General features: G+C 44.4%; 1 protein-coding gene and 2 long non-coding RNA genes across 15 annotated transcripts in view; 1 reads left to right on the plus strand and 2 right to left on the minus strand.

Moving 5' to 3' along the window:
• Positions 1 to 13,204, minus strand: part of LOC147246828 (uncharacterized) — a 41,562-nt gene extending 28,358 nt beyond the window's left edge. For all 3 annotated transcript variants that reach the window (XR_015109705.1, XR_015109706.1, XR_015109707.1), the window contains exon 1: positions 11,705 to 13,204. This is a non-coding gene — a long non-coding RNA (uncharacterized LOC147246828). The remainder of the gene's footprint in view (positions 1 to 11,704) is intronic.
• The window catches only part of eipr1 (EARP complex and GARP complex interacting protein 1), a 46,651-nt gene extending 30,613 nt beyond the window's left edge, over positions 1 to 16,038 (plus strand). Inside the window, exons 7-9 of the mRNA XM_086182091.1 lie at positions 8,168 to 8,335; positions 11,759 to 11,926; positions 14,841 to 16,038. Coding sequence (XP_086038217.1) covers positions 8,168 to 8,335; positions 11,759 to 11,926; positions 14,841 to 15,015 — 511 coding nt within the window. The 3' untranslated portion in view covers positions 15,016 to 16,038. The remainder of the gene's footprint in view (positions 1 to 8,167; positions 8,336 to 11,758; positions 11,927 to 14,840) is intronic.
• LOC147246829 (uncharacterized) overlaps positions 13,227 to 25,276 on the minus strand; it is a 97,829-nt gene continuing 85,779 nt past the window's right edge. For 4 of the 11 annotated variants that reach the window (XR_015109702.1, XR_015109704.1, XR_015109694.1 and 1 more), the window contains 7 exons: positions 19,969 to 20,023; positions 18,837 to 18,972; positions 16,757 to 17,539; positions 16,279 to 16,359; positions 16,056 to 16,150; positions 14,881 to 15,009; positions 13,227 to 14,466 (listed from right to left, as the gene is read on the minus strand). This is a non-coding gene — a long non-coding RNA (uncharacterized LOC147246829). The remainder of the gene's footprint in view (positions 14,467 to 14,880; positions 15,010 to 16,055; positions 16,151 to 16,278; positions 16,360 to 16,756; positions 17,540 to 18,836; positions 18,973 to 19,968; positions 20,024 to 25,276) is intronic. The other 7 variants (XR_015109701.1, XR_015109700.1, XR_015109698.1 and 4 more) reach the window with 7 other exon arrangements.

A 25,276-nucleotide genomic window follows, 5' to 3' on the forward strand; every position in this document is an offset into this window, starting at 1 on the left:
GTGTGTGTGTGTGTGTGTGTGTATTCATGAATGCACATCCATGCACCGCTGTGAAGTGATTACGCGTGGAAAGCTTGCATGTGTGAATTAACTGTGAGTGACTGTGCGTTCACCTGTGCTTGCGTCCTCTGTGTACCTTTCTGGTGGTGCTGCATGCTCATTCCTGTACAGAAGTTTGTGTGTGTGTGTGTGTGTGTGTGTCTGTGTGTGTGTGTGTGTGTGTATGAGTGATGGTGTGTGCATCCAGTTGCTGTGGCAGCTGTGTGATGGCAGCCTCACGGCACGCTCCACTGCCTCCTCAGATGACCTCTGAGGTGTCCCCTAACACCCACACATACACTGACAAAAGTACACAGTACACACACACACACACACACACACACACACACACACACACACGCATACACACACTCAACTGTCCCGGGGCTTGTCACCCACTCTGCCAGCACAAACACGGCTGCCCTGCTAAGAAATAAGGACAGGGAGAAGAGCCCAGCAGTAGCAGCCGCCTCTAGTTAGTTATCTAACGCCCTGGAGAGGAGCACGATATCTCCAGCACCCTGTCTCCCAGACACACACGCTGCTTAAAAAAAATACAAAGATAACACTGCTTATAAAACATATATGGAGCCTGTTCTAGTTTGTACTGATGTAATATGCAGCATTATGTAAATTATGGAACTCTCAGCTCTGATATTGGGGACAGAAAAATCAGTGTTTAATGGGAAATCCTCACACATTTCCACCGTCTTTTTCGTCGTACCTTTGCTCTCGTATTAGTCAGAGCTCAATCCCGGCTGACCAGGGACTATAATCTTTAGCCAAGGTGTGTTTCATCAGTGCATTCGTTTTTTTCATTAATCCTCCTTGATCTTTCGTCTGATGTCCACAGACCCCAGGTTGACTTTGAATTTAGATTCTTTTTTCTGTGGGGTTTTTTTTTTTTTTTTTTTTTTTTGGTGTGTGTTTTGTGAGTTGGACAATCTGGGACTAATCTGCCCCCCGCCCACAACAGGTGCCCTGACTGACCATAGGTGGCGCTAATCCAGTGATCCTACTTCACACCTCCAGACCTGTAGGGAGGCCTAACCAATCCCAGTCAAGGCAACAAAGGGATTTGAACCAGCATCCCCTATGCTGGTAGGAAAAGTAATGGGATGATACATTACTTGGGCATCCATGACTGTTGACTAAAGTTTACTTGCATTGTACGGGGTTTCACGAAAATGTCGTTCAGCGGGACGAGCCCCTCACCATCAAACCTAGGTGCTTAATCCCAACCCTCAATGGAACCTAAACCCAATCTAACCTCAACTCTACAACCTAGCCTTAATCCTGAAACTGCCCTTTGAACGCATCGCAGAAAATTATGCCTGCTCAAAATGTCCTCGCTTTATCGAAAAGTCCAATCTAAGATGGTTTAAGACTCAAATTGTTTCTCACAAAGATGGCCGTATAACCACACACACACACACACACACGCGCTCACATGCACCCTGTGTAATTGATGTCAGGCCCGCAGCCACACCGTGCACTGCAGGGTGCATACTGAACAGCAGTACAGTGCTGCAGTGAAGCATGGACACTCTACACGTCCCCCTGGTTTTAGACAGAATCAAAATTCCTCATCCAGGAAGAGAAAACAAGCCGCTGTTCCCACTGCACGCCACCTGACCGAAAACACCCCTTCCATTCCACCTCCTCAGTAGATCTGACAGTGTTGGAGCGGGCCGTAATGGTAGGGTACCCGAGATAAACCATTATTCAAAAGCCTTTCCTATCATATTTTATTCACACATTCAAATACAGCACCATTATACAAAAAGTGTTTCCTATTAGGACTGTCGTATTTCACATTCAAATATAGGCCATTATGCAAAAGACGTCAGCTGTTTTTGAAGTAGCGGTATCCCATATGCCACTGTTGATTCGAGGGTGACCTTTTGAACCCTGCTCCTGTCAAATCAATCATCTATAACCTTTTCAGGTGCCTCCCAGTCGCGCAGCCCCCCCCCCCCCCAATCTATTAGACATGAACTAGACATTACTCTGTAACTTTCATAATGGGTATTTGTGACCTTATGCAGGTCTTGGAAATATAGAGTAGAAATGAGAACAGTTTAGATTATGAAATCTTTTTTTGGATAAGGTTATTGTTCTTACTGACAGTTGACTGTTTTCTCACCCCGCCCCCCCGCCCCCCCCCCCCCCCCCCCCGTAACTGTCGAGCTTTACTTTCTCTTGTGGCACATGCAGTTTTAGATAATAATGTGACCAATTTACTACCAAAATAGGACGTTTAAAAAAAACACACACACATATATATATATTTTTTTAAACCCTGTTTGTTGACAAAAGCAGGTTTCTCATCAGCTGTTTTAGCCAGTTGAAATGACATTTAGCCATTCTTTAAGCTTTTGAGCCAACAAATCCTAAAAAAAAGGAATTTTTCTACGAATGTGATCAGTGGTCTTCATTTTGAATCGCTGACATTTGCCTGTCTGCGAACTTCTCATTCTCTGTGCGCCACCATCTCCCGTTCTGTGTCGTCGTCCTTTACTGAGGCCAAAGTAATAGAGCAGAAACACTTCAGGGAAGCTCTGTGAAAGTAAAGGCATGTACTTACTCACTGTGTCTTCCGGTACTGTATGGAGGGGAGCATCAAAGCCCCGCCACCTGGTTGGAGGGCTTCCGTACCTCACTGACCCCTGCAGCTACGCCAAAGGGGAGCTCAGGCTTCCAGACCACCCATACCGGACAGACCGAGCGTGGCAGAGACACATACATTGGAGAATTACTCAACAAGCACAGCCAGTAACGATGGACACCCTTTGCAGAGGGATTGTAGGACCACTCCAAGGACCAGATCCGGTCTGTGTTGCTGTGATTCCTCTTTGATTCTGACTGATACGGGGAAAAGCATCGCCAGCTGAACTGCTCACACTCAGGTCAGAGATCAGTGTGGCTCACCGGTCAGCTGATCGCATTTCAAAGCCAAGTGTGAACACAGAGGTGTCCACTTGCGGTCAGATGGCTCAGGACGGGTGGTAATACCAGTTCTGAAAGTGCAGAAGTGGTCATTCAGCAGAATTAGTCAATGGTACCACTTCTCAGTCCCTTACGAAGCTGCCCTTTCATCTCTTCCAAGGCAGTTTCACACTCATTCATCCTCCGAACTGATGTGACTCTAACAACCCTTCTGGATATTTTTGGATAGTTCATTATTACGCTGATTGACTGTTTGATTGAGTCGCTCCTTAACTTTTGGGAATGCTTCATGCTTATTAAGAGATTTCTCCCGGTGCTGCTTGGGGTGTTTGATTCCCTACTTTTATACATACAAACCCCCCCCCCCCCCCCCCATCCTTCCTCCACGCATACCTGTCTCTTCCTCTCTCCCATCTTTCTTTCTCTGCCAGTCCCATTTTAAAGCCAGGCTTTAATTTTGATCAGCGATGAAATGATTGCTCTCCTCTTTCGATTTTTCTTTTCTTTCACTACGTCCTTTCCCACAGCAGTTGTCATAGAAACAGAGATGTGTGTGTGTGTGTGTGACTATGACCGTCTGTGTTCCAGTCGATCCCCTCAGTAGAAAGATTTATCGCTGAGACTAAGCCAGGAGGGTGTGTTTGTACCAGGTTTTTTTTTTGTTGTTGTCATGTTCTTGGGACGTTTTTGGAAACTGAGGGTTTTCATCCATTACTCACTACTTCAAAGGGCTGTTTGAAAGTTAAGACTTGGTTTTAGGGTCTGGGCTTAAAATTAGGTTTGGGTTACATTAAAGGTAAGACTTGTACATTTAGTTGAGATGGTCAAGTTAAGGGATGTCCATCCATCCGTCCGTTTTCTATATACCAGTCCATCACACGGCTACCTCCGAGCCATGGGCGTCCCCTGGGACAAAGGGTTTGCATTATGTCAATTTGGGGGTGTGTGTGTGTGATTACGTGTGTGTTTGTGTGTGCGTTCGCGCGCCTGCCCGTCTACTTTTGCAACTTCCCTCTTACACACTTATATCGTCTTCTGTATTCACAGTATTTGTGAGTGTGTTTTCCCAGTTTTATATTTTTATCTGCTTGTGCCTAACAGTGTGTGTAATAGGTCCCCTGTTCCCTCATCAACCCACCCATCACACACACACACACACACACACACACACACACACACACAAACACAAACACACACTCAACCCGGCTGGCTGAATGACATTAAATCGAGTGTGTTTGGTGGCTTAGGAAGACCACAACTATAATCCCACCACACTCGTACAAACACACACTTGCGAACACATACAAAAAGTCCCAGGTCTCTCCACTATTAGCTAGGGCCGAGGGAGTGTATGTGCGATTGTGTGTCTTGGTGTTTGTGTGTGCGTAGAGGGATTGCTCAGAGACACCAGAGAGGGAAACAGCGAAACTAACCCAATTTCCTGCTCCATTTCCTTTTCACATGGCGGGCGCGTCCCATTCCACGGCGGAACGGGTTAAACACTAGCCACCCTACAGCCTGGGGTCACGGCTTTTACCTCAGAGTTGCACACAGGATGGGGAGGGGGGTGGGGGGTGGGTGGCTTGTAAATAAATCATGTGCCTCAGCTCAAAATTAAACATGAAATTGCTATTTTGAGAAAAACTGAAGTTCACTAAAAGTTCCAAGTCGGCTCAGATTAGAGCGCTGCCGGTAGATTTAGATGCATTCTTTCTCACTGTGTATCTGACACCTCATCTTCAAAATGACATTCCCTCAATGCAATAAATAAATAAAACACATGTCGATAAATCTTAATACAAATTGGCAAGGCATAGAATTTATGTGCAGAAATGTGAGACGAATCGTGTCTGTGCCCGTCTGTTTTACAGGATTGTCTTGGGCATCGTCCATATTTTCAACAATTTTCATCAAAATGTGCCAGGTTCTACACGGGCTTATCAAGTTTAATGTATTTTTTTATATCAAAATATCAGTGTAAAGTACACCGTATCATGATATTGATAATATATGTCCGGATACTTGATAGCTGGGGCCGATATTCTGTTGCAGTACATGTCAAAATTCCTGTTCTAAGATTTACAGAACCACAAACCCCAGTACAAAGCTGCCATTAAATGAATGGGTTTAATGGAAAGTTTTTTTATGAAAAAGATATGAGCTTCTCATTTTTTTAAAGATTACATCAATTTTTTTCTTTAGATCAACATTAAAGTGTCTTCAGTTCCCAGCAGAATTTTGCCTAACTGAAAGAAAAAAAATTAAATCGGTAAATCAAATTTTACGGACTTTGCAGGGAACAAGGTTTTTTTTTTTTTCTTTGTTTGTTTTTGTTTCTTTTTTAAAATTCTGATACAATACATTTGGAAAAGTCCTGGTTGATATAATATGCTGACACAGATAATATGAAAAACTGCAATTATCAAAGCCAATAATTGGCTAAACCGATAAGCGATCAATCCCTGATGAGTGTAATCTCACGGCAGCAGAAGCAAGCTGTAATCTTTCATAAAATCCAGACAATTTAAGGGGGACTTTTCCACACTAGAGTTAGAATAAAAACTGGGGAAACTGGTAACAGTTTTAGTACCGAGCAGATCTGGTTTCTGAGGGGTCCCCAGAGCTATTGCACTCCTGTTCTCAGATGTTTTCTCTTTTGTTTCACCGGTGCATAATTTCTACATTGCTACAATACATAAAAAGTAGGCACCGGATTCTATATGTCGGCTCTTCTCCCTTGAGAATTCAATACATATTCAACACGTTCGTATACGAAATACGACTGAGACAACACTTGTGCTTGGAATGCTTGATATCTCAATAACACGCTGAGGAAAAGCTGTAAAACCAGAATGGAAGAGATTTTTTTTTTTTTTTTGACAGGGATCACAGTGTGTTCATGTATGTACATACATTTGAATTCAGAAATTACATGTGTGTATCTTACTTATAATTTGACATCGTCTGTCAACCTCCATGTGCACGCCACGCCACGGTCCAGTGGCCGTTCCTGCACTCCGAGCACACACAGTCACACAAAGTCTCTTAGCTGTCTTGACCTAATTGAAGCCCAGCAGTTTGCCCCAGGTCATTCTCTTATACCTTCCTTATTTTAATGAGATTTTTAATTAGCACGTTAATTGCCTAACGTGATCAGCGGGGTGACTAGCTAGCTGGCTAGCTGCTGTTGGCATCCAGCTGGGCTCTAACACTGAGGCTTTCCACTCTGCTGAACATAAGCGGGCCAAGCTGATATTTGTTAGGCTAGCCTGGAGAGAAATGGCGTTGAAGTAAACAAGTAGTGATTTCCTCCATGTTTCGTCTCGTATTTATGGTGGAGGCAGAGCCCTGCATCAGATTAATTACCAGTTCATTCAAACGAGTTTCTACTTTCTTTCCCCGCCTGTTGACCTGCTGCTTCCTTCTTTCATTAGGAGACCAGGATCAGGACACCACAAAGACAGAAAGCCAAGATTAGAAAGAGCTATGGACCAAAACATGACGACACAGGCATTCATGAAAGGGCGGCACATGCAGCAGAAATTAGTTTCATGAGAGCTGCTCCATACAGTTGAACCTGACTCCATCGTTGGCTCCACCGTTCCCCACTTGCTTAATATCTCCATCGTGGTTAAACATGAGACGCTGTCAGAAATGTGAGCTTCTGCGAGCGAGGACCGCTAACTGGCTTAGAGCGTCATATTGAAGGCTTTATCTAGATCACACAACCGCAGTAAAGATGGAAGTACCCCATTCTTGCCTGAAATAAGCTTGAAATGTACATGAACAGTAGAACTACGACAGCAGCAGCAGTAGCACTCCTCTTTTCTGGAAGACGTTACTGGTAAATTCCTGTTCTTGAGGGATGAACAAACAAATTCCTCTACCAGACTCAAGCAGGGAAACAGTACCGAGTCAACTTAAAGACTCGGGGGTTCCCTGACTGATGATTTGAACCATTGAATTTCAGGCGGCAGCGCTACTGTTTTATAGTCCTAAATGTCTTTTTTACAGTCCTCTAATACAGACAAGAGTTTTCTGCTTCTTCGAACAGTGAGCTTTTTTGTTGAAGAGGTTCGCGCCGCTGTGAGAAAAGATAAAGGGATGAATTTGTGGGCCTCAAACAAAACGTATAAGTTTGTGTCCTATGACGCTTACTGGGATCACGCCATGTCATTGACAGGATTTCAATATTAACCAGCTTTATTGAATTGCAGTTTATTGAGTGAACCTGAATTGGCTTAAATAAAAACATAGCAAACATATGATCATTAATTGGTTTACTGGTCCATTGGTTAATTAGAAATGTTCAAATCAGTCACCGGTTATTTGTTTTCCTTCTTGGCTGTTGCTTCATCTGAAGCTTTGACAGCTGCGCTCTTTAATGTTTCTACGGTTACAGATTGGTCGCAGATGAAGGTAGAGCGGTGATTAAACCTGAGCCCAACTATGTGTGTAACACTTGCTGGCCAATCAGAAGAGAGTATCCGCTCAGACCGTGGTATGATTAGTTTTTAATCAATTAAAGTGTTGCCGCGTGACTCTGTGGCTCAGCGCAGCGGTCCAGACCCACATGACAACTGCTGAGAATGAGAAGCTATAGTTTTCTTTACTGCAGCTGTGGTTCTCAGGAGAGATGATGAGGTGAATACAGGAAAACATTTTGGAGATGAAAGGAGGTGGAGGATGTGGCTGGAAAGATAGAAAGGGACACAACACACCGAGCGTCTCTCTCTCTCTCGCTCTCTCTCTCTCTTCATCTGTCATGTCTTTCTATTAACTTCAGGCTAGCAGCAACTCAAGGCTGTGTGGTTGTGAGGCTTGCCTTTATAATTTACCACCACCGGTGTTGGCTGCTTTCTTGAGCCCGGCCTTCGCTGACAGACACAGACACAGAGGAGGCTTTGATTTAGCTTGGGAATGTTCTGGCTCGTGTGGACTCATTCTCTATCTCTTTGTTGTTCCGTCAAACCCTCCTTCTTTCTCTCACCGTCTCTTCCATACATTCCGCTTATCTTTTCTCTTTATGGGTATTCCCTCTCATTCTTATCCCACCATCCTAATTCTTTTCTCTCATGCTTCTTCCTCATCTGTCTTCCCGCACAAATGCCTCCTTTCTTTTCGCCTTCTCCTGTCTTTTCCTTACTTGTGTGTGTGTCTCTCTCTCTCTCTTCTCCAGCCAGATTTACTGTATAGAGAACGCTCACGGCCAGCTGGTGCGTGACCTTGACTTCAACCCAAACCGGCAGTACTACCTGGCCAGCTGTGGAGACGACTGCAAGGTCAAGTTCTGGGACACGCGCAACGTCCAGGAGCCTGTCAAAACCCTGGAGGAGCACTCGCACTGGTGAGTAGATTTGTGTGTGTGTGTGTGTGTGTGTGTATGGATCTTGATATGTTGGGGCAGGGGTGTGTGAGAGGTTACTGTCCTTCAACCAGAGGACTTGAGTTCAAACTCCCTTGTCAGTTAACATTAGAGGTGACAGTCTCTACCCTATGATTCCATTCTAATTCCATGTGTACGCGCTGCTGTCAGGCAGATCAGCAAACACAGCTCTTCAACCAGAGGATCATAATGTTGAGATTTCAGTTTTAAAAGGACAGTTCACATCCAAACCTGAAATTCAGCTAAAAGGACTGTTGGATTACTTCAGATGAACATTCTGCAGGCATTTTATGGTTTTACGAGATACTTATTTTACTTTTTTGGTCCCCATTCACTCCAGTTATTAGAGAGATTACTGCCATACTGTTTACTTTGAAACTTCAGAAGTGTTTGATGGACTAAACAAAACTTCACCTGACCTTCCATTGGCGTGAGGGTAAATAACTGAGTCTTCATTTTTTTTGGGTGAAATATCCCTTTAAATATTAGATCTTTTTTTTTTTTTTTTGCATAAAAAAATAATCTTTCAAGAGAGAATAACAAAGCATCTAATCCTCGCCAGTAGGAAGCATCCACACTCACTCTCTACCTTCTCTCAACTTCTCATGTCTGAGTGTCAAACAGACAATTTTAGTACACGCTTTAATTAAGTATGACATTGTTGAACTGGAGCCAAATAGTCGTTGAGCAGTACACATGTTTGAAGGCCTCTAAGCTCTCACAGTAGAATGTGAGTATTACTCACAATTAAACAGCACTCTGAGAGGATCTCGCCTCCTAATTATAAGACATTTTCGTTCCTGTGTTCTGGCCAGAGTTGTTGACGGGAAACACGGTGTCTCAAAGTTGTCAGTCCCACTCTCATCAGCGTCGTATTTCTGTAACAGCTGCAGAACAAACTTCAAGTCCTAATCTTTGAACGCGCAAGAAGTATTTCAGTTTGGTGATCAGATTATGTGAATGTATGCCTGCTCCCGTAGAAGCCCGAGATGGAAGACATCCCCCCCCCCAAAAAACTGTACCCACAATCCTTTAGTGTATCAGTGACATCTCCGATTGACTGCACGTCTGTTACCACTGACATCTTTACTGAACACTGCCGGCCATTTTTAGGCTCACGAGTTCCCTCGATTGTTTTAGAAGAACCCCGCTACAGGGACATGATTCACTTTCTGATGAGAAAAATCGAAATCTATTTTATATGAAATCAATGAAAAGGTAGCCAGCAACAACAAAATGGTGAGTTTGTGATGAATTGTAGTTATTTTAAACAGAGCTGGGTGAAGAACGGAATGGGAAATAGGCTCCCGGAACCGGAGCGGCTCCCTCTTGAGCTCCGTTGGTTCTGTGATGAGGTCCAATAGTTCTGGACGAGCTCCAGTTTAATTCTATTAGCTGCATTTAGGTGGAGGGAGAGGGTCAAGCAGAATGAAAGTACTCAAGCTGCCTGTGTCACCACACCGCGAGTTAGTGTGCAGGTTTACTGACTCTTTAAACTGCATGGTAATCTGACCACATCAGCCTGAAATCCCTACACTCCACCTCACCGCTGGTGTTCTCAAACTTGTGCAGCGCTGTTCACAGTTGAAATCTATTGAAATAAATTTGACACTTAATATATAATAACTAATATTGATATTTTTTCTGTATTTAACTTAATTATATTTGCATAATTGGCAACGAATCTCCTGCACAGCATTAGAGAGTAATTCAGGCATATTGAATTCAGGAAAATGCAACAACAATAATGCTAAACATGATGATAACTCCTTTGCTCCACTGTTGATTGCTCCCTGATTTTATAAATGGCTTTATCTCCTAAATAATTCAGTGTCCTAACTACCTCTGGTGCAGTTAAAGGTAGTAACACACTAATTACAAATTAAATAGGCAGCTACTCCTTTTGTCAGTGAAGGTTTAACCACTGTGGGTCCGACACAGCTCACTTCTTCTCCGGCTTCTGTTCTGCTCTGAGAAGCTTCAGGCGGTGCCAAGAGCTGAACACAGTGTACCGCAGAAGGTGTGTGTGTGAGTGGGTGTGTTTGTGTATACTTGTGGGAGCGTGTGTGAAAGCGTGTGTGTGTGTGTGTGTGTGCACGGGAGACACACTCTCCTGTGTGAGCTGAATATATGATCATTGTGTCTGCGAGCCAAACTGGGCTACTGCTGCAGTACACCACCACATCTCACCTGATAAAGGCAAAGATACCATTGTACGTATCCACAAACACAAGTATACACACACTACACACACACACACACACACACACACACACACATACACAGATTATCTCCAAAAGAAAGATAAACTTAGCTAACATATCCATAACTGAAGATTGTGTTTGTGCATCCATGTGTGTGTGTTTGCTTAAATATTTTTATGTATTTGTCCTGTGTTCTTATCTGAAGTGTGTTGCACATATTCTCTTTGTGTGTGTGTGTGTGTGTGTGTGTGTGTGCGCGCGCTGTGCGTGCTGTGCGTGCTGTGCATGCTCATTTTTAGGAGCGCAACCAGGATATGGCCTCAGGGCTTCTGGGGGTATTAGGGACTATTTTTTAGCAGGGAAGCGGATTAAGGGAGCGTGGGGAACGGCGTGGCCGAGGCTGATTTTCTGTCAACAGCCTCGGTTATCCCTCAATCCCTCCCTGTGAGGGAACTGGGACCGCACTCCGAGCAGTGCCCCAGGCTTACTGAGAGAGAGAGCGAGAGAGAGAGAAACACAAACACAAACAAAGGGATGAAAAGGAGCAAGAGAGGAGAGAGTGTTGACAATCTGAGTAATAGGAAGAGAGGGACAAGACATGATGGAGCAAATGTGGGGAAGTATTGGACTGGAAGAGATGGAGGGAGAAAAGTGAAACAGCAAAATATAAAAATCAGCATGAGGGAGTTTATGATAATGATCATCTTATGTGAACTAAGCTCAAATATAGACTGCAAGGTACCAAATCCCTCTTTTTCTGGCTTCTGAAAACACGCTCAGATCCGCATATTTTGCCGTGAATCCCACTGTGAGAATGCTGCATTTTCTGCATGATTTGTGTGGGCACGAGTGCATGAAACAGAGATAGTAACAGGCAGTTTCTGTGCGTGCGTGTGTGTGTGTGTGCTTCAGGATGTGTGGTCTCCCTATACAGAAAGTACCGTGTTAACAGAGATGTATCAGTGTTATTTACACACCCACCATGTAGTATCACTGTATTCGTTGCTTGGTTTTTTTCAGCCCCCTGGAGCTTTATTCAGAAACAATAAGATTACACACATGCGGCCCCACAGCTTTCTTCACATCTATGCATGAATGTAACATATGTAACGTATGTGGCACTTACCCACATTGCCTCGTGTCGACTTCAAGTCTGATAATGCATATGTTCCGGTCCAAGGGTGTGGAACGTCCGCTACAACCACAGCCACGACCAACTGGTGTTGACAGCCAGCAGCGACAGCCGCCTCATCCTCTCCAATATGGTGTCCATCTCCTCAGAGCCATTTGGACACTTGGTGGACGACGAGGAGCTCAGTGAGGGGGAGGACAACCACCAGGAAGAAAAGTAAGAGTAACAAGGGCTGGTTGTACCAAAAAGATTCTTGTAATCTAACAGTCAGTTGCATTTTTTTTAAGGTTTATTTTAAAAAAAATTTTTTTTTTTTTTTTAGGAAGCCACAAAGGAAAACTACAGTTTATTACAGCTTATCTTTGTTCCACCTTTCTTCTATTTCTCATGGGCAGGACAACAAAAGCGAATTGTAATAGTTTGGCACAGGAATGAGTCCTAAAACCAGGAAACATGTTTGCCAAGTCAAGTAATAAGGGTTACTGAAGGGCCTGAAATACAGAAATGTGACTGACACCAGCGGGAGGTGCTTTAACAGTTTGTTCTTCCGAGTAAAAACGTCGGTAAACACCACATTTGTTAGTCTTGATCTTAAGTGGTTAATGCTGATCACAACGGCAGAAAACCAACAAAACACACTGATCTGTGAAGCACCTACGTCGGCTATTTCTGGAAAATATATATTGAAAGCTTGCGTACATTTCTAGAGAGCTTGAACGAAAACCCTCCAGGACACATGAAAGCATGGACCAAAGACTGTATTTGTTAGGGAGACTAATATCCATCGCTGAAATCTAAACTGGTGGTACGTCTTTTTGTTTTTTCCAACGCGTCTATTTTGCTCCTCAGCTCATAGCATCTTTGCTGTTGTTGAGTCGGGAGCACAAACCTGAATATGCATGTTACAAGTTAGACCTTTAACATGCGAAGCTCTTAGCAAACATATTTGATTTAAATGCAACTTTTCCAACTCCCACGCGAAGTGAACACAGTAAGAGAAAGAAACATTTTCTTTTTACTTTGGTCATAAGGGTCATGCTCAAAAATGTACAACTGTGAAAATATAATTTGGAAAATCAGTCCAACTCATGTTTACTGAGTCACCACCACCACCGTCATCAGGATCAAATTCAGAGCAGAACAACAGAACAACTGATGGCCAATCAGGATCCATCCAAATGTGCGGCGCATCATGTTTAACGCAGCAGATGACACAGTTGAGAGACTCACCATTGATGTTCAAATAGCACACGCCTGTTTGATAAAACGGTGTTTGTAAAGACGTTATCAAGAAAGGACATCTGTGCAGCACAGCTGTAGCGCTGTGCACCTTCCAACACCTCGGAGAGAAAGATGCCGGGGATTTAAACAAATAACTTACAATTCATTACTGGTTGAGTGTGTTCAAAGACCGCCTCACTCATCCAGCCTTCTCCGCCAACGACTCCACCTTAGTATTCCTGAGAGCTCTTGTGAAAACTTGTCGAACTCCCCCCCCCCCCCAAACAGTCCAGCTCCATCACAATCCGTGACTTCCCTCAGAAGAATAGTGATTACTACTTTTGTGGCTCTGCGCTGGCTACAGTCGTAGGTTGGAGACATTTTGTTTCTGGGGTTTTCCATCCGTCCGTGCATCTGGGAGATCTCTGAAATGTGTTGAGGGAATCTCTCCGAATTCATCCCAAAACACTGTCCACTGGGACTAAAGGGTGAAGTCAAAAGATTTTCGAGGGTCAAAGGTCACAATCCTCTACATGAACACAATATATCTGGCACGCCTTGAGGAAGTTTCTTTAAATATAATACAAACATGGGCTGCACGGTGGAGTGGTGGTCAGCACTGCGGCCCCCCAGCAAGAAGGTTCCGGGTTGGAGCCCCAGCTGGAGCACGGGATCTTTCTGTGTGGAGTCTCCATGTTCTCCCCGTGCCTGCGTGGGTTCTCTCCAGTACTCCGGCTTCCTCCCACAGTCCAAAGACATCAAGGGGGGACGAGGTTAATCCAGACTCTAAATTGACCGTAGGCGTGGCTGTGAGAGTCAATGGTTGTCCAGGGTGAACCCCGCCTCTCGCCTGAAGGCTGCTGGGATAGGCTCCACCCCCCCACGACCCTTAACAGGATAAGTGGTAGAAAATGGATGGATGGATGGACAATGCAAACATTCACTCAAGGATTACCTAAAAAAAACCTGTCAAAGGTCAAGGTCACCGTGACAGGAACACATCACGAGGGCATATAGCCACAATTTCTAGTTAGCAAGATAAACCAGAGTGTCACTTTTATTACTACTCAGCTGAAGGAAATTGTTTTCCATCCATCTTTTAAAGTCCTCATTTTAGAAGTGTCAGCAGGGAGTCACTTGATTTCATGGTTACCGTGTAATGGTCACCAGCCAGAGCTTTCCAACCTGCCACTGTCCAACATCCATTATGGTCCCCCTCTTGTCCATAACTACCAGCTCTTAGACTCAGTGATGGACTCTCATCCGCAATTATCAGCTCTTCTTCAGAATCACCAGCATGCTTTAGTTCTAACCCCTCCACGATAGTTCTTGACCCCTCTTGAATGTTCAGTGCGCATCTGCTCCACAATGCCTGGACACCACGTAGAGAACTCCAGCTATTACAATTCAGGAGTTCAACAAAATTTGGAGGTGACGATTATTCATCAGATGCTGAAGTAGTGGACCCTTGGATCTCAGGTCCAACGAGGAATGTTTCTTCAGGTTGATTCGTTGTTCAATTTCACAACACTGTACTGAAATAGTTGGTTTTCCATCAGTGCATTCGAGGATGCGCATTTGCATGTATTGCATTGGAAATGCTAGACAGAAATAATGAAATTACAAAAGGAAAAACTCTTGATTTCCTCCAATCTTTGTGTGCATTCACACTCAATCTGGCTGCCTTGTACTGTGCTAAAGCACCATTACTCCCCCACCCCCACCCCCAGCGCTGGCCTTGCTCTGACCTGTCCTGAGTTTGCTTACATCATCGCCAGAGCCTGATTTATAGCATTAATTAACCCTTAACTGAGCATTAACGAAGCATTACTAATGTACCTTTACTGTAAAGGTTTGTCTTCATGTTGTAGCTAATGTATGTATCTGTGTGTGTGTTTGTGTTATCCAGGGGGAAGGAGCCCCTGAAGGATAGCGTGGTGTCCACCTACGAGGAGCACGAAGACAGCGTGTACGCGGCTGAGTGGTCATCAGCTGATCCGTGGCTCTTCGCGTCGCTCAGCTACGACGGCCGCCTGGTCATCAACAGGGTCCCCCGCGCCCTCAAATATCGAATCCTGCTGTGAGGGGGAGGGGAGGGACCAATTAGGTGTGTGTGTGTGTGTTTGTGTGAGTGTGTATGAGAGGGGGTTGGACTGAATGTCCGCAGATGTCCTTTGAAAATCCAACACAAGACCTGCGTAACTCTGGGCAAAGGCATGATTGTATGTCCTGTAAATATCGTAGCTCATGTTCTGACTGACTCCTGTTGAAGTAATATTCCTATTAAAGTCATAAAAACGGTTGGTGGTTATCCCTCTGGCATGCTGTGGTTCTTAAACATCTTAAATGTAACCTCTTTAGGTTAGAAATCCTCAAAGTAATATAACGTTCTTCTCCTCAGAACATTTCCATTAAGCCCACTATGCTGTCTCACTGGCTTCTATCACATTTCCTGACGTTCTCTCCGTCTTTATCCAGTTTCCTCTTCAACTCTGGACACATTCTGGTCATCATCCGTGTTGAAAACACCATAAAGACAATAATTACATATGGACAAAAATAACAATAATAACATATGGACAATAATTCTAATTCCTAAAAAGTTGTCGTGTTCCTTTAAGAGAATAAAAACCAGCAGTATTTTTTGCTGGTTCCTGTAAAACTATTGATCAGATTTCCATCATTAATATTAAGCAGGTCCACTAATTAATTAACTCACAAAGTGCTGCGCTTCTGCAGTATTACAGACCAATGCTAGGTTGCATTTGCAACATTTATAGCCTGAAAAGAGGCTGTAGATGCATGTTGCCACATGGAACAGCATGAAGGAACACTGTGGACTCCCTCCCTCCCTCACACTGAGGGTGTTGAGGCTGGTCGATTGTGACGGTCCGAGCCTCTGTTATGGCAGACACCGCTGACAGGCCTTTTAATTGCATCTTGCCTCTGTGGATCACACATTCACACACAGTAGTGCCAAGGGAGGGGCACAGGCACTTCATTAGCTATGCCATTCAGGGCAGGCGGTGCTGTGGCTGAATACAGAGCACATTCAGCCATCTAATCAGAGCTACACACACACACACACACACACACACACACACACACAAAGAACCCTTGTTACCTTGCAGTCAATTATTGAGAGTAGGGATCAGGGTGGAGATACAGAGCGATGGCGAGTGCTGCAAAGGTAATCGCTCAATCTTCCCCATCTGGATCCTGGTGACGCTCGTCGAAATAAAAAATAAAAAACCAACACGTAAATATCGGCGTGCGAGGACACTGGATCTGTGGAGAAACGTCATATTAAAGGACGAATGATTAACATTGATCAGGTCTGTCCTTACATCCAGCAGCTGGAGTGACACCAGTGATGGCAACTGCACTGGAATCAGTGATGGCGCCTCCTCAGTATTCCTGAGTAGCTTCTTAGCCGAGACAAATTAAATTAAGCATGATTAATAACCCCCATTGAGATTTTTAAACATCCTGTCTGACTTTGATAATAATACATATTGTCGTGAATCCGAAGTTGAGAACATTGCTGTCATTTAATTAGAGAATATGAAATATATGCATGGTATATGAAATAAATGCATATGCAAATTCATTTTTGTTTTTCGTTGCATGGTATTTACATAACCCCCCAGATAGTTTTACAATAACTGAAGGAACAAAAGATAATAGTTTGACGAAAGTCAAAATATTCAGAATCTCACACTCTGTAGGAAGTGAAAGAAAATATTGGTTGCTTCAAATAAAATCTCACTGAAGATTAAACTAATCAGACTGGAATGTTACTGCAGGGCTTGAATATCACAGCACCTGCATGCCACAGCTTACACCATGATTTCATGTCACGGTTTTGTCATGTGACAGCTCAGGAACCTCCGCTTCCTGTTTGTGTGGTCGCCGGGATGGTGGGAGTGGATCCTGATCCCGCCTGCTCACGCAGTGTTCAGAGTCACCCAGAAGTTCGGCCTGGGGTCACATGACTAGAGTCAACAGAGTAAAAACAATGAAGCCGCATAAAAATATCAGCCTGCAGCAGATCGAGCGGTCAAATCAGAGCCACCCCGGCCATAATCATACTTTAATTTATATTTAGCATGCAAATCTCAAAAGGTTTATAAGAATTACTGGAAACAATCCAGGAAAATAACACACCTTCACTTGTGTGACAGGAGTTCCACACGTCCACCGGAACAGCTCTGAAGAGCAAACCACGGAACTAGCACCAGAATTCCTGCCTGCCTGACAGGCAAACACAGCGGCAAGAAGTGTGTGTGTGTGTGTGTGTGTGTGTGTGTGTGTGTGTGTGTGTGTGTGTGTGTGTGTGTGTGTGTGTGTGTGTGTGTGTGTGTGTGTGTCTGCATTCTTCAACTCACAGGGGCAATATCACAGCGAAGGTTCACTGGTTCTCCTTGTCACCTGGGTTCCTCTGTCCTCACCTGATGTCTTGTCAGTGACCTAAATGTCAAGTGCGTGCATATGGGTGTGTGTGTGTGTGTGTGTGAGTGTGCGTGGTCAACTGGGCAAAGCAGGAGACAGATCTGGGTCAGGCAGTTCCCATGAGTGTGTCCGAGCACTCGGCGGCGGATGACATGTCTGATGTGAGCGAGTGAGCAAAGAGCAGAGGGAGAGTGTGTGCAGTCAGACAGTGGAACAGCCAGGGGTCACAGGAGGACACCGCCATCACATGATCTCACATACACACACACACACATATGCGTCATTGCAGTGACACTCACAAGAGTGGGCATGCATGCACAGGAGATGTATTAACTAATGTTGGGCGTCATTTGGGTGTCATCTTGATGCTCCCTTGATGCTTTTACTTGAATTAAAAACCCAGGAACATTGTTTTAAGGCGGTAAAGAACACTTTGATGACAACAAAGGCAAATCTGAGCTTTTACATTGATCAATATTTTAACTCTTGAATAATAATAATAATAATAATAATAAAAATCTTATCCTTAAATCACATAGCCTTAAGAAACATTTCATGACTAACTGGAGGAGATGCTGCTGATGTCACGATCAACATCGTCTCACCGTCAACGGGGCTAGCCACGCCCACGTGTGCACTGGCTCCCGAAAAGCGTCAAACATTCTGTCCCTCCTTTTACACGCAAATGTTACCCAACATGTATTGTGCCAACAGGGCTAAAGTGCTGTTTGTGTCAGTATTGTGTTCCAGCAGCTCCATAATCATAGCTGCTAGCTAAGCTAACAGTATGCTAACTTGTAGCATTAATGACACTGGTGTTGCGGCACGTGATAATATTTCTGCTGCCTGTAGTGTCCACCTCTGATTGCCAGAGGGCGCTGTTGGCCACCTCACTGAACGCAGAAGGTTCAGCATCTTTGGTTCAGACATTTATTGGTACCAAATTGAAGCACCGTATTGGTTCTATTGTGCCCATCTAAAGTATTAACAAACAATAACATCATAGAACATTTACAAAAATAATTATGTATTTTACTTATGTATTAAGTATTTAAAAACTCTTAATAAAGTTTTCCTCAGTGTAAAAGGTCACATGTTGCGGCCTACAGTCCATTGAGAGAATTTGGCGTGGAAAAGCGAATGTGGAAATACGCTACTTTGATTAATTCTTCTGAAGTTCTCTATTCTATTCAACGTAAAACTTTTTTTTTCTTCCACGAAGCCTGCCGTGTCGGCGTTCACGTGGCGGCCAGCGATGAAAGTTGAAGGCCGGGTTCTGATGTCGACCGGCACGCTTCAGAGCAGAGTCCCGCAGAATCCCCCGTTTGACTGGAAGAATCAGCTGAAATCCCTGTTCTCAGCCCCCCCCCCCCCCTTGTATGTTTCTTTCTAGTTTAAAACATATCGAAAGAGGACAGAAGTAATCGGGACGTGATAACTCCGCTCTGGATACCTGATTGAACAGCTGCTGCCTTACATAGACAACTTGCTTGGACTTGTTTGGTACTGAAATGACTGGAAGGGTTTTAACCACCAACAGAAGCATCTTTCTGTCTTATGATGAGGATGGAACTGTTGATGGATGCGAGCTAAAAAACAAAAACACAAAAAAAAAAACATAAGATTAACATGAAAACACAAAACTGAAGAAATCAATCACAAGACAAACACCTGACTAAATGTATCTAATTTATTTGGTTAAGGAGAAATACAGGCTAAAGATTTTTTTTTTTGTATATTAAATCAAAATCAAACATTTAATTTGATTCTTTTTTTTTTTCAATTTGATGCCAACTTTGACTTTATTCACTGCACGTGAAGGGTGATGCAGTCAGATAATCAGGTAATCAATTCCCATATGAAGACTTTCATGGAGGGATTACTCACAACTGATGCCATTTAAATATTAAAAATGGCTTGTAAATCTGAAATCAGAAAGCAGAGCAGAAATAAAGTTTTTTGTTTTTTGTTTTTTTTAAGAATAGATTTGATTGACTGACTCCAGAGCAGCTTCTTGGGCGCATCGATAACCACACTTGTAACTGACAGAACTATAAACATATTCAATTAATGAGGGTGTCAGTTCAGTCCCAAAGCATGAATTTGATTCCTTCTGAATTAGCTAAAATTCCTTTCTTCCTTGTAGCAACAACGGAGAATAATTAGGAAAGTGCTACAAAAATTACAATTAAATGAAATATAGAGAAGTGTTTTCAGAATCGGCCCAGGTTGAACTCAGACGTGAACGGCTACCTCCTGAGAGCCCTTTTCACCATTTAATAATGAATGACACACCTACAGGTCGGAGAAATAATACTCCGCAATCACCTCGAAGCGCCAAAGTTTTGAAAATCCATCATTAATTTGCCAGGGGTTGAGCATTCATGGTGCTTTGAGCTGTGCGGCTGTGGTTAAATTGGTTTTAATGGATTTCATGGGGTGCTGTTCGTGGGCTATTTGATTGACAAAGAGGTTTGAGAGTTGCCACAGCCCCCTGCTCGCGCTCTGTCCCCCAGCTATGCACCATTGATCAAACACATACAAACTGTCACTCTGTATTGCCGGGACGTCGGTGACGGACTCACCAGTCACTTCAATCATTCTTCAATCAGAATCACATCCAAGAGACGGCGTCACAAACTGAAGAAGGGAAAAAAAAAAATGGAATAGTGGAATAATTTTAGCAGAAAAGGGAGAGGAAGAAAAGTAGCACCTCTGCAACGTTCACAGTGACATATATATGAATTAAAATGAGACGTTTATTACCTTTTCCACCTTTTCTATCTGTTCAACAAGACAAGACAAGGACCCCCCCCCCCCCCACACACACACACACACACACACACTCCCCCACTGACAGACATTTACAGCAGCTCCATCCTATTTCACCTACTGTAAATCTAAACTACAACCTGTGGTGTCCTTCAACGGCAATTGGCTCTCAATCTCCATGGAGACGCCATTAGGGCATGGGAGTGGATGTCCACACTGGACATGAGGAATGAGCACCATTACAGCTTTTGAGAGGTAATTATATGTGCGCTGTGGTGGCAAGGGTCCATAAATAATGCTGGATCCACCCCGCGTGCTTGTTCAGTAATTGAGGAACAATGAGCCGGGATCAGGGAGGTGGGCGTATGCTGCATTGTGAAAGCTCCTCGTCTATTGTGGTCCCTTTCACCCCGGAATCAGGAAGGTCGCTCAGCTAGACGAGGTGAATAACATCAAGCACCAAGGCTGCAATTCTCTAATCACATTGGGGAGGGGGGGTGGGGGGAGGGGGTATTTGATATTTGATGAGGTGAAAGTGCTATACCACTTAAGGCCTTCAGATATTTTATCTATAATTCCCAGCTCAATATTCTTATTGAATGATTGCAGGAAATCTTCCTTTTCTTTGTTATCCTATATTAATCACAGAGTGACATAAATCAAACACCAACTCTCCCTGACTTCCTTGGTATTTCTGGTGCAGAGGAGCCCCAACAGCATACTGTCCCCGTTAACCCTTTGACAGCCAAAAACTGCATAGAAATGAATATAAGACGGCGGGTGTAGCAGGTAAAAGCCGGCCCGCCGACGACCAGCTTCTCAAACAGTTCCGGTGAGTTTTAAGGGAACATGGAGGATCTCAGGCTGCGCACTGCCGGTACGAGAACGGCAGTTCAGATTTGTATTCCGGCCCATGACGGATTTTAATCCCTTGATGCAGTTCATGTGCATCTATTTAGCTCCTGGCTCTGATTGGCTGACCTCTGGAAGCCTGCAAAGGGGCAGCATCCCTGAACTTGTGTTTCAAGCCGATGACCGTATTAAGATGTTTGCACCAAGATCAACAGGAGTGTATCCCCAAAAACAAAAACAAAAATGTAGAAAGCGAGTGTCTGAGCACCAATTGCACTTCTACCTCACCAAAATGAAAGCGCTGGGATCCACTTAGCATGGAGAGGATATTTTCAAGTCAGTCAGAGGTTTGAAAGCAATATTGGACAGAGAGGGATTCTCGGAGAATATACAGACCCCTTCTGTAATTTCAAGGATGGCTTAATAGTCTCTGTTTGGCCCTTCTGCAAGCACTTTATCTTCCGCACATTAAATAAGTAGCTTACAGCACACAGGAGCTTTTCCTGGACTACAGGCTGGTTGTCAGTGTTAAGTAGCTATCCTTGCAGCTAACATTTCATCGGGGCTTCCACCGCTAGAGAGCTAAGAGTCGGAGAAAGGCACAAACAAAGAGGATGCTGCGGCTCGGGTGCATGTAGGTTCATGTTTGACGGATTGTTTTTCGTCAGCCATATTGACTCAGTCCTTCACAGCCACGACGGGCTGCAAATCTGGTTAACCACAGAGGGCAGAATAGTCTTCAGACCCATGTTGGCAGGGTGTATTCTTGAGCAGTTCCCCTCACATCAAAACAAACACACAAATGTTGTGGACATAACACACATCTCTATCACCTCCTACGGGCGCCTGCTGGAACCCTGGGATCACCTCTCTTCCGTCACTATTCTCCCTCCACTTCCTGCAGAAAGTATCAACGTCTCAGGTCAACTTCTCCAGTAAATGATCCAAACATCCATCCATCCATTTTCTACTGCTTATCCTGGGATGGGTCGCGGGGGTGGGGGGGTGGAGCCTATCCCAGCAACCTTCGGGAGAGACGCAAGGTTCACCCTAGACAGGTCGGCAGTCCAGTTATTGCTGGAAACCTCCTCTCACGCAAACACCACACAAATGGCCAACACATATATACAGACAACCTCTTGATGTCTTTGGACTGTGGGAGGAAGCCGGAGAACCGGAGAGAACCCACGCAGGCACAGGGAGAACATGGAGACTCCACCCAGAAAGACCCTGTGCTCTAGCCGGGGCTCCAACCCAGAACCTTCTTGCTGTGAGGCGACAGTGCCGACCACTGCACCACCGTGCTGCCCATGATTCAAACACTCTGGGGTAAGTATTACTGGAAACCTCCTCTCACGCACACGCCACACAAATGGCTCCATATTGAATCTCCAATATGAACAAATAATTAAACACCCATGTGACCTTCAGGTTTAATTATAACATAAACGCGTTTGAGGTGTGGGCTGCGTTTCTCGTGGAAGACACACCTGAAACATGAGACACCAACGCCTCCATAATTTTTCATCCAAATGTGAGCAGCTTATTGCAATTACATTTCCCCACCACACACGCGCGCATGCACGCACGCACGCACGCACGCACACACACACACACACACACACACACACACACACACACACACACACACACACACACACACACACACTCCTGCTTGCTTAGGAAAACAACATTCCATTTCCCAGCTACATAAATATTTCACTCATTTTCTTCCAGCTTCATGCCAGTGATTTCTTCCAGCCGACTTGCAGTGATGACAACGCTGTCATCTCCTCTTCCAGGTCAACAGGTTCATGACCTGAGGAAGCCTGGTGGCCAGCACGTACTAGCCCCCGGTCACATGACCTACTGTAGCACTGCAGCTTCGCTTTAATTCTAAGTATCATTTGCATTGTCAGTCCTTAAAATTGATTTCATCTGTATATTAAATTCTAACTCTGCTCTTTACACAGAGATGTTAAGCCTGATTGTATGAACTGAATATTTTATTGAAGTTTTGATCACGTATAATCTTAATATCACTCATTTCATGCATACTATGCACCATATGGGCATCTTGGTGCGGGGCTCACATGATGAGATGTGGGCAACTGAGTGGTTACTTTAGATCAGTCGTCACTAGCCAAGAAAACAAGTGCACACGCACACACACAAACTCCATCTTTGGCTTTGTCAAGTCAATAGAGTGGCGCAGGAATGAGTCCAAAACCTGTTGGCGAAGCTGAACGTCTGGTTCCTTGTCTCTGAGTCAGTGAGGTTTTTGACTGTTTTTTTGGTGAAATGCCTGAAGTCTGTTGGTCGACATCACCTAGACACCGAATGCCTCAGTAAATATCACAAAACGTCGGTTGCTACCATGTGGCTAAACGAGACTACAAAGGTTGTTGCGGACATCAAACACCATAACACCAAAAGTAGAAGATGCCCAAAGTTGCCTTGTGGTGATGCGTCCGTGTCAGTCATAGCGTAACGTTCGCCTCGCGCTTGACTTGATCATTTTAAGCAATCATTTCAAAATCCAATTAAATGTCGCTGCTTTTCACTGAGGGAACTCGTGATGGTGCTAACTTCATCCCTGCAGCGCTCCGTCAGTGTTACCTGCTGGCTAAACCCACTCAGAGCTTCATTCATAGTTGTAGACATCCACACACCTTTATTTGCCAGGGTCTGTGTGTGTATGTGTGTGTGTCTGCTATAATAAGCCCTGCTCTTCGTCTCTATCCCTCCCTACCTCCCTCCTGCCTTCCAGTTCCACTTTCTGAGCGATGCGGGTGGAGGAGGAAGTGACCTATATAGGCTGCATCTCTCTCTCTCTTGCTCTCTCTCTCTCTCCCTAGTCTGCTTCAGCTTCCTGCATTTCAACAATGTGTGTGCATGTGTGTGTGTTTGTGTCAGAGAGAGAGAGAGAGAGAGAGAGAGAGAGTGTGCAGTAGAAGGCGCATATGAATAATTCAGCGGATGCCTCAACACGACCGCCTTCAATAAAACCATCCCCCTTAATGAGTCTTAATGACAGCGACGGTGTGGAGACAATCAAAGGGTGTGTGTGTGTGTGTGTGTGTGTGTGTGTGTGTGTGTGTGTGTGTGTGCGCGTGTGTGTGTGTGTGCAGGCAGAGCGTGGGTGGGTGGGTTGGCAGAGGGAACAGGCTGCTAGTGTGTACTTGAATTCTGGTCCTCATGTGTTTGTGCGTACATGCTTTGCGGCGAGCATACCATGTGTGTGTGTGTGTGTGTGTGTGTGTGTGTGTGTGTGTGTGTGTGTGTGTGCGTGCGTGCATGCATGTAGATACAGAAGCGAGAGCTGCCTTTGCCCCGGGCTTTGCCAAGGTTGCCCTGGGTAATATTACCTGAGACTTTGAAAAGAACATGAAAGCTGACTTCTCAGTAGGGGAGGCGAGGGGAGAAGCTTGCTGGGGTGGAGCATCGGAGGAAAGGAGCAGCAGCATCCTTCCCTCCCATCGGCTCGTCATGCCTGATTTTGGTTTTGAACTCTAAAATGACTTCATACTTCCTGCTTAGTGGTGTTTACAGCGATTGCGTTTCTTCTTTTTTTCTAACCCACCTTGACAGCTTTATCATTCTTTATTCATTGTTATTTTAGTTATTTAGAATACACAGCCAACATGCATTCAGACGTATGTTTCAAACTGTAGGAGATGGCAGGATTAACAAGAAATAAATAGATTCTTAATAAAGTGTAATGTTTCTTTTGTTCAGGAGCTTTGCAATTCCAGTGATAGACAAGCCCCCCCCTCACTTATTTCACCTCCTTGTTTTTCAAAGGATGACTTTAATTGGACTTGACGGGAGGATGAAAACACATCCGCTGTCAGTAGGATTCCATAACGTAGCACAAGGCCTTTCCATTTTGCATGTGCTTGTAAAGTCAAATATATTAACACTTTATTCCCACTAGGTTTTATCTTTAGGAGCTTCAGAATCAGTCTGACATTTTCTACACATCCTAACGAGACATATGTTGCACGTCTGCTTGTTGCAGCGCACGTTTACATCCCACCAGGAAACAACGTGCAGGAACTCCATGTACTGGCCAGACTACCATAACCAAATGTTGCACTTTGACATTCTACAGTGAATCAAAGGAACTGGAGGATGGTCAGGAGCCCTCAAGTCGGTCCCATTTGCTGGACCCAGGATCCTTTTAATTCAACATGAGAATGCATAATAATGCATTCATTATTTGAAACTGTTGAATCTTTTCAACTGTGTTTCTGTTGTTGGATCGTT

Source organism: Aulostomus chinensis, chromosome 17 (genome assembly GCF_037954235.1).
Source record: "Aulostomus chinensis isolate RoL2024-O1b breed Wild chromosome 17, RoL_Achi_v1.0, whole genome shotgun sequence".
Lineage (NCBI taxonomy): Eukaryota > Metazoa > Chordata > Actinopteri > Syngnathiformes > Aulostomidae > Aulostomus > Aulostomus chinensis.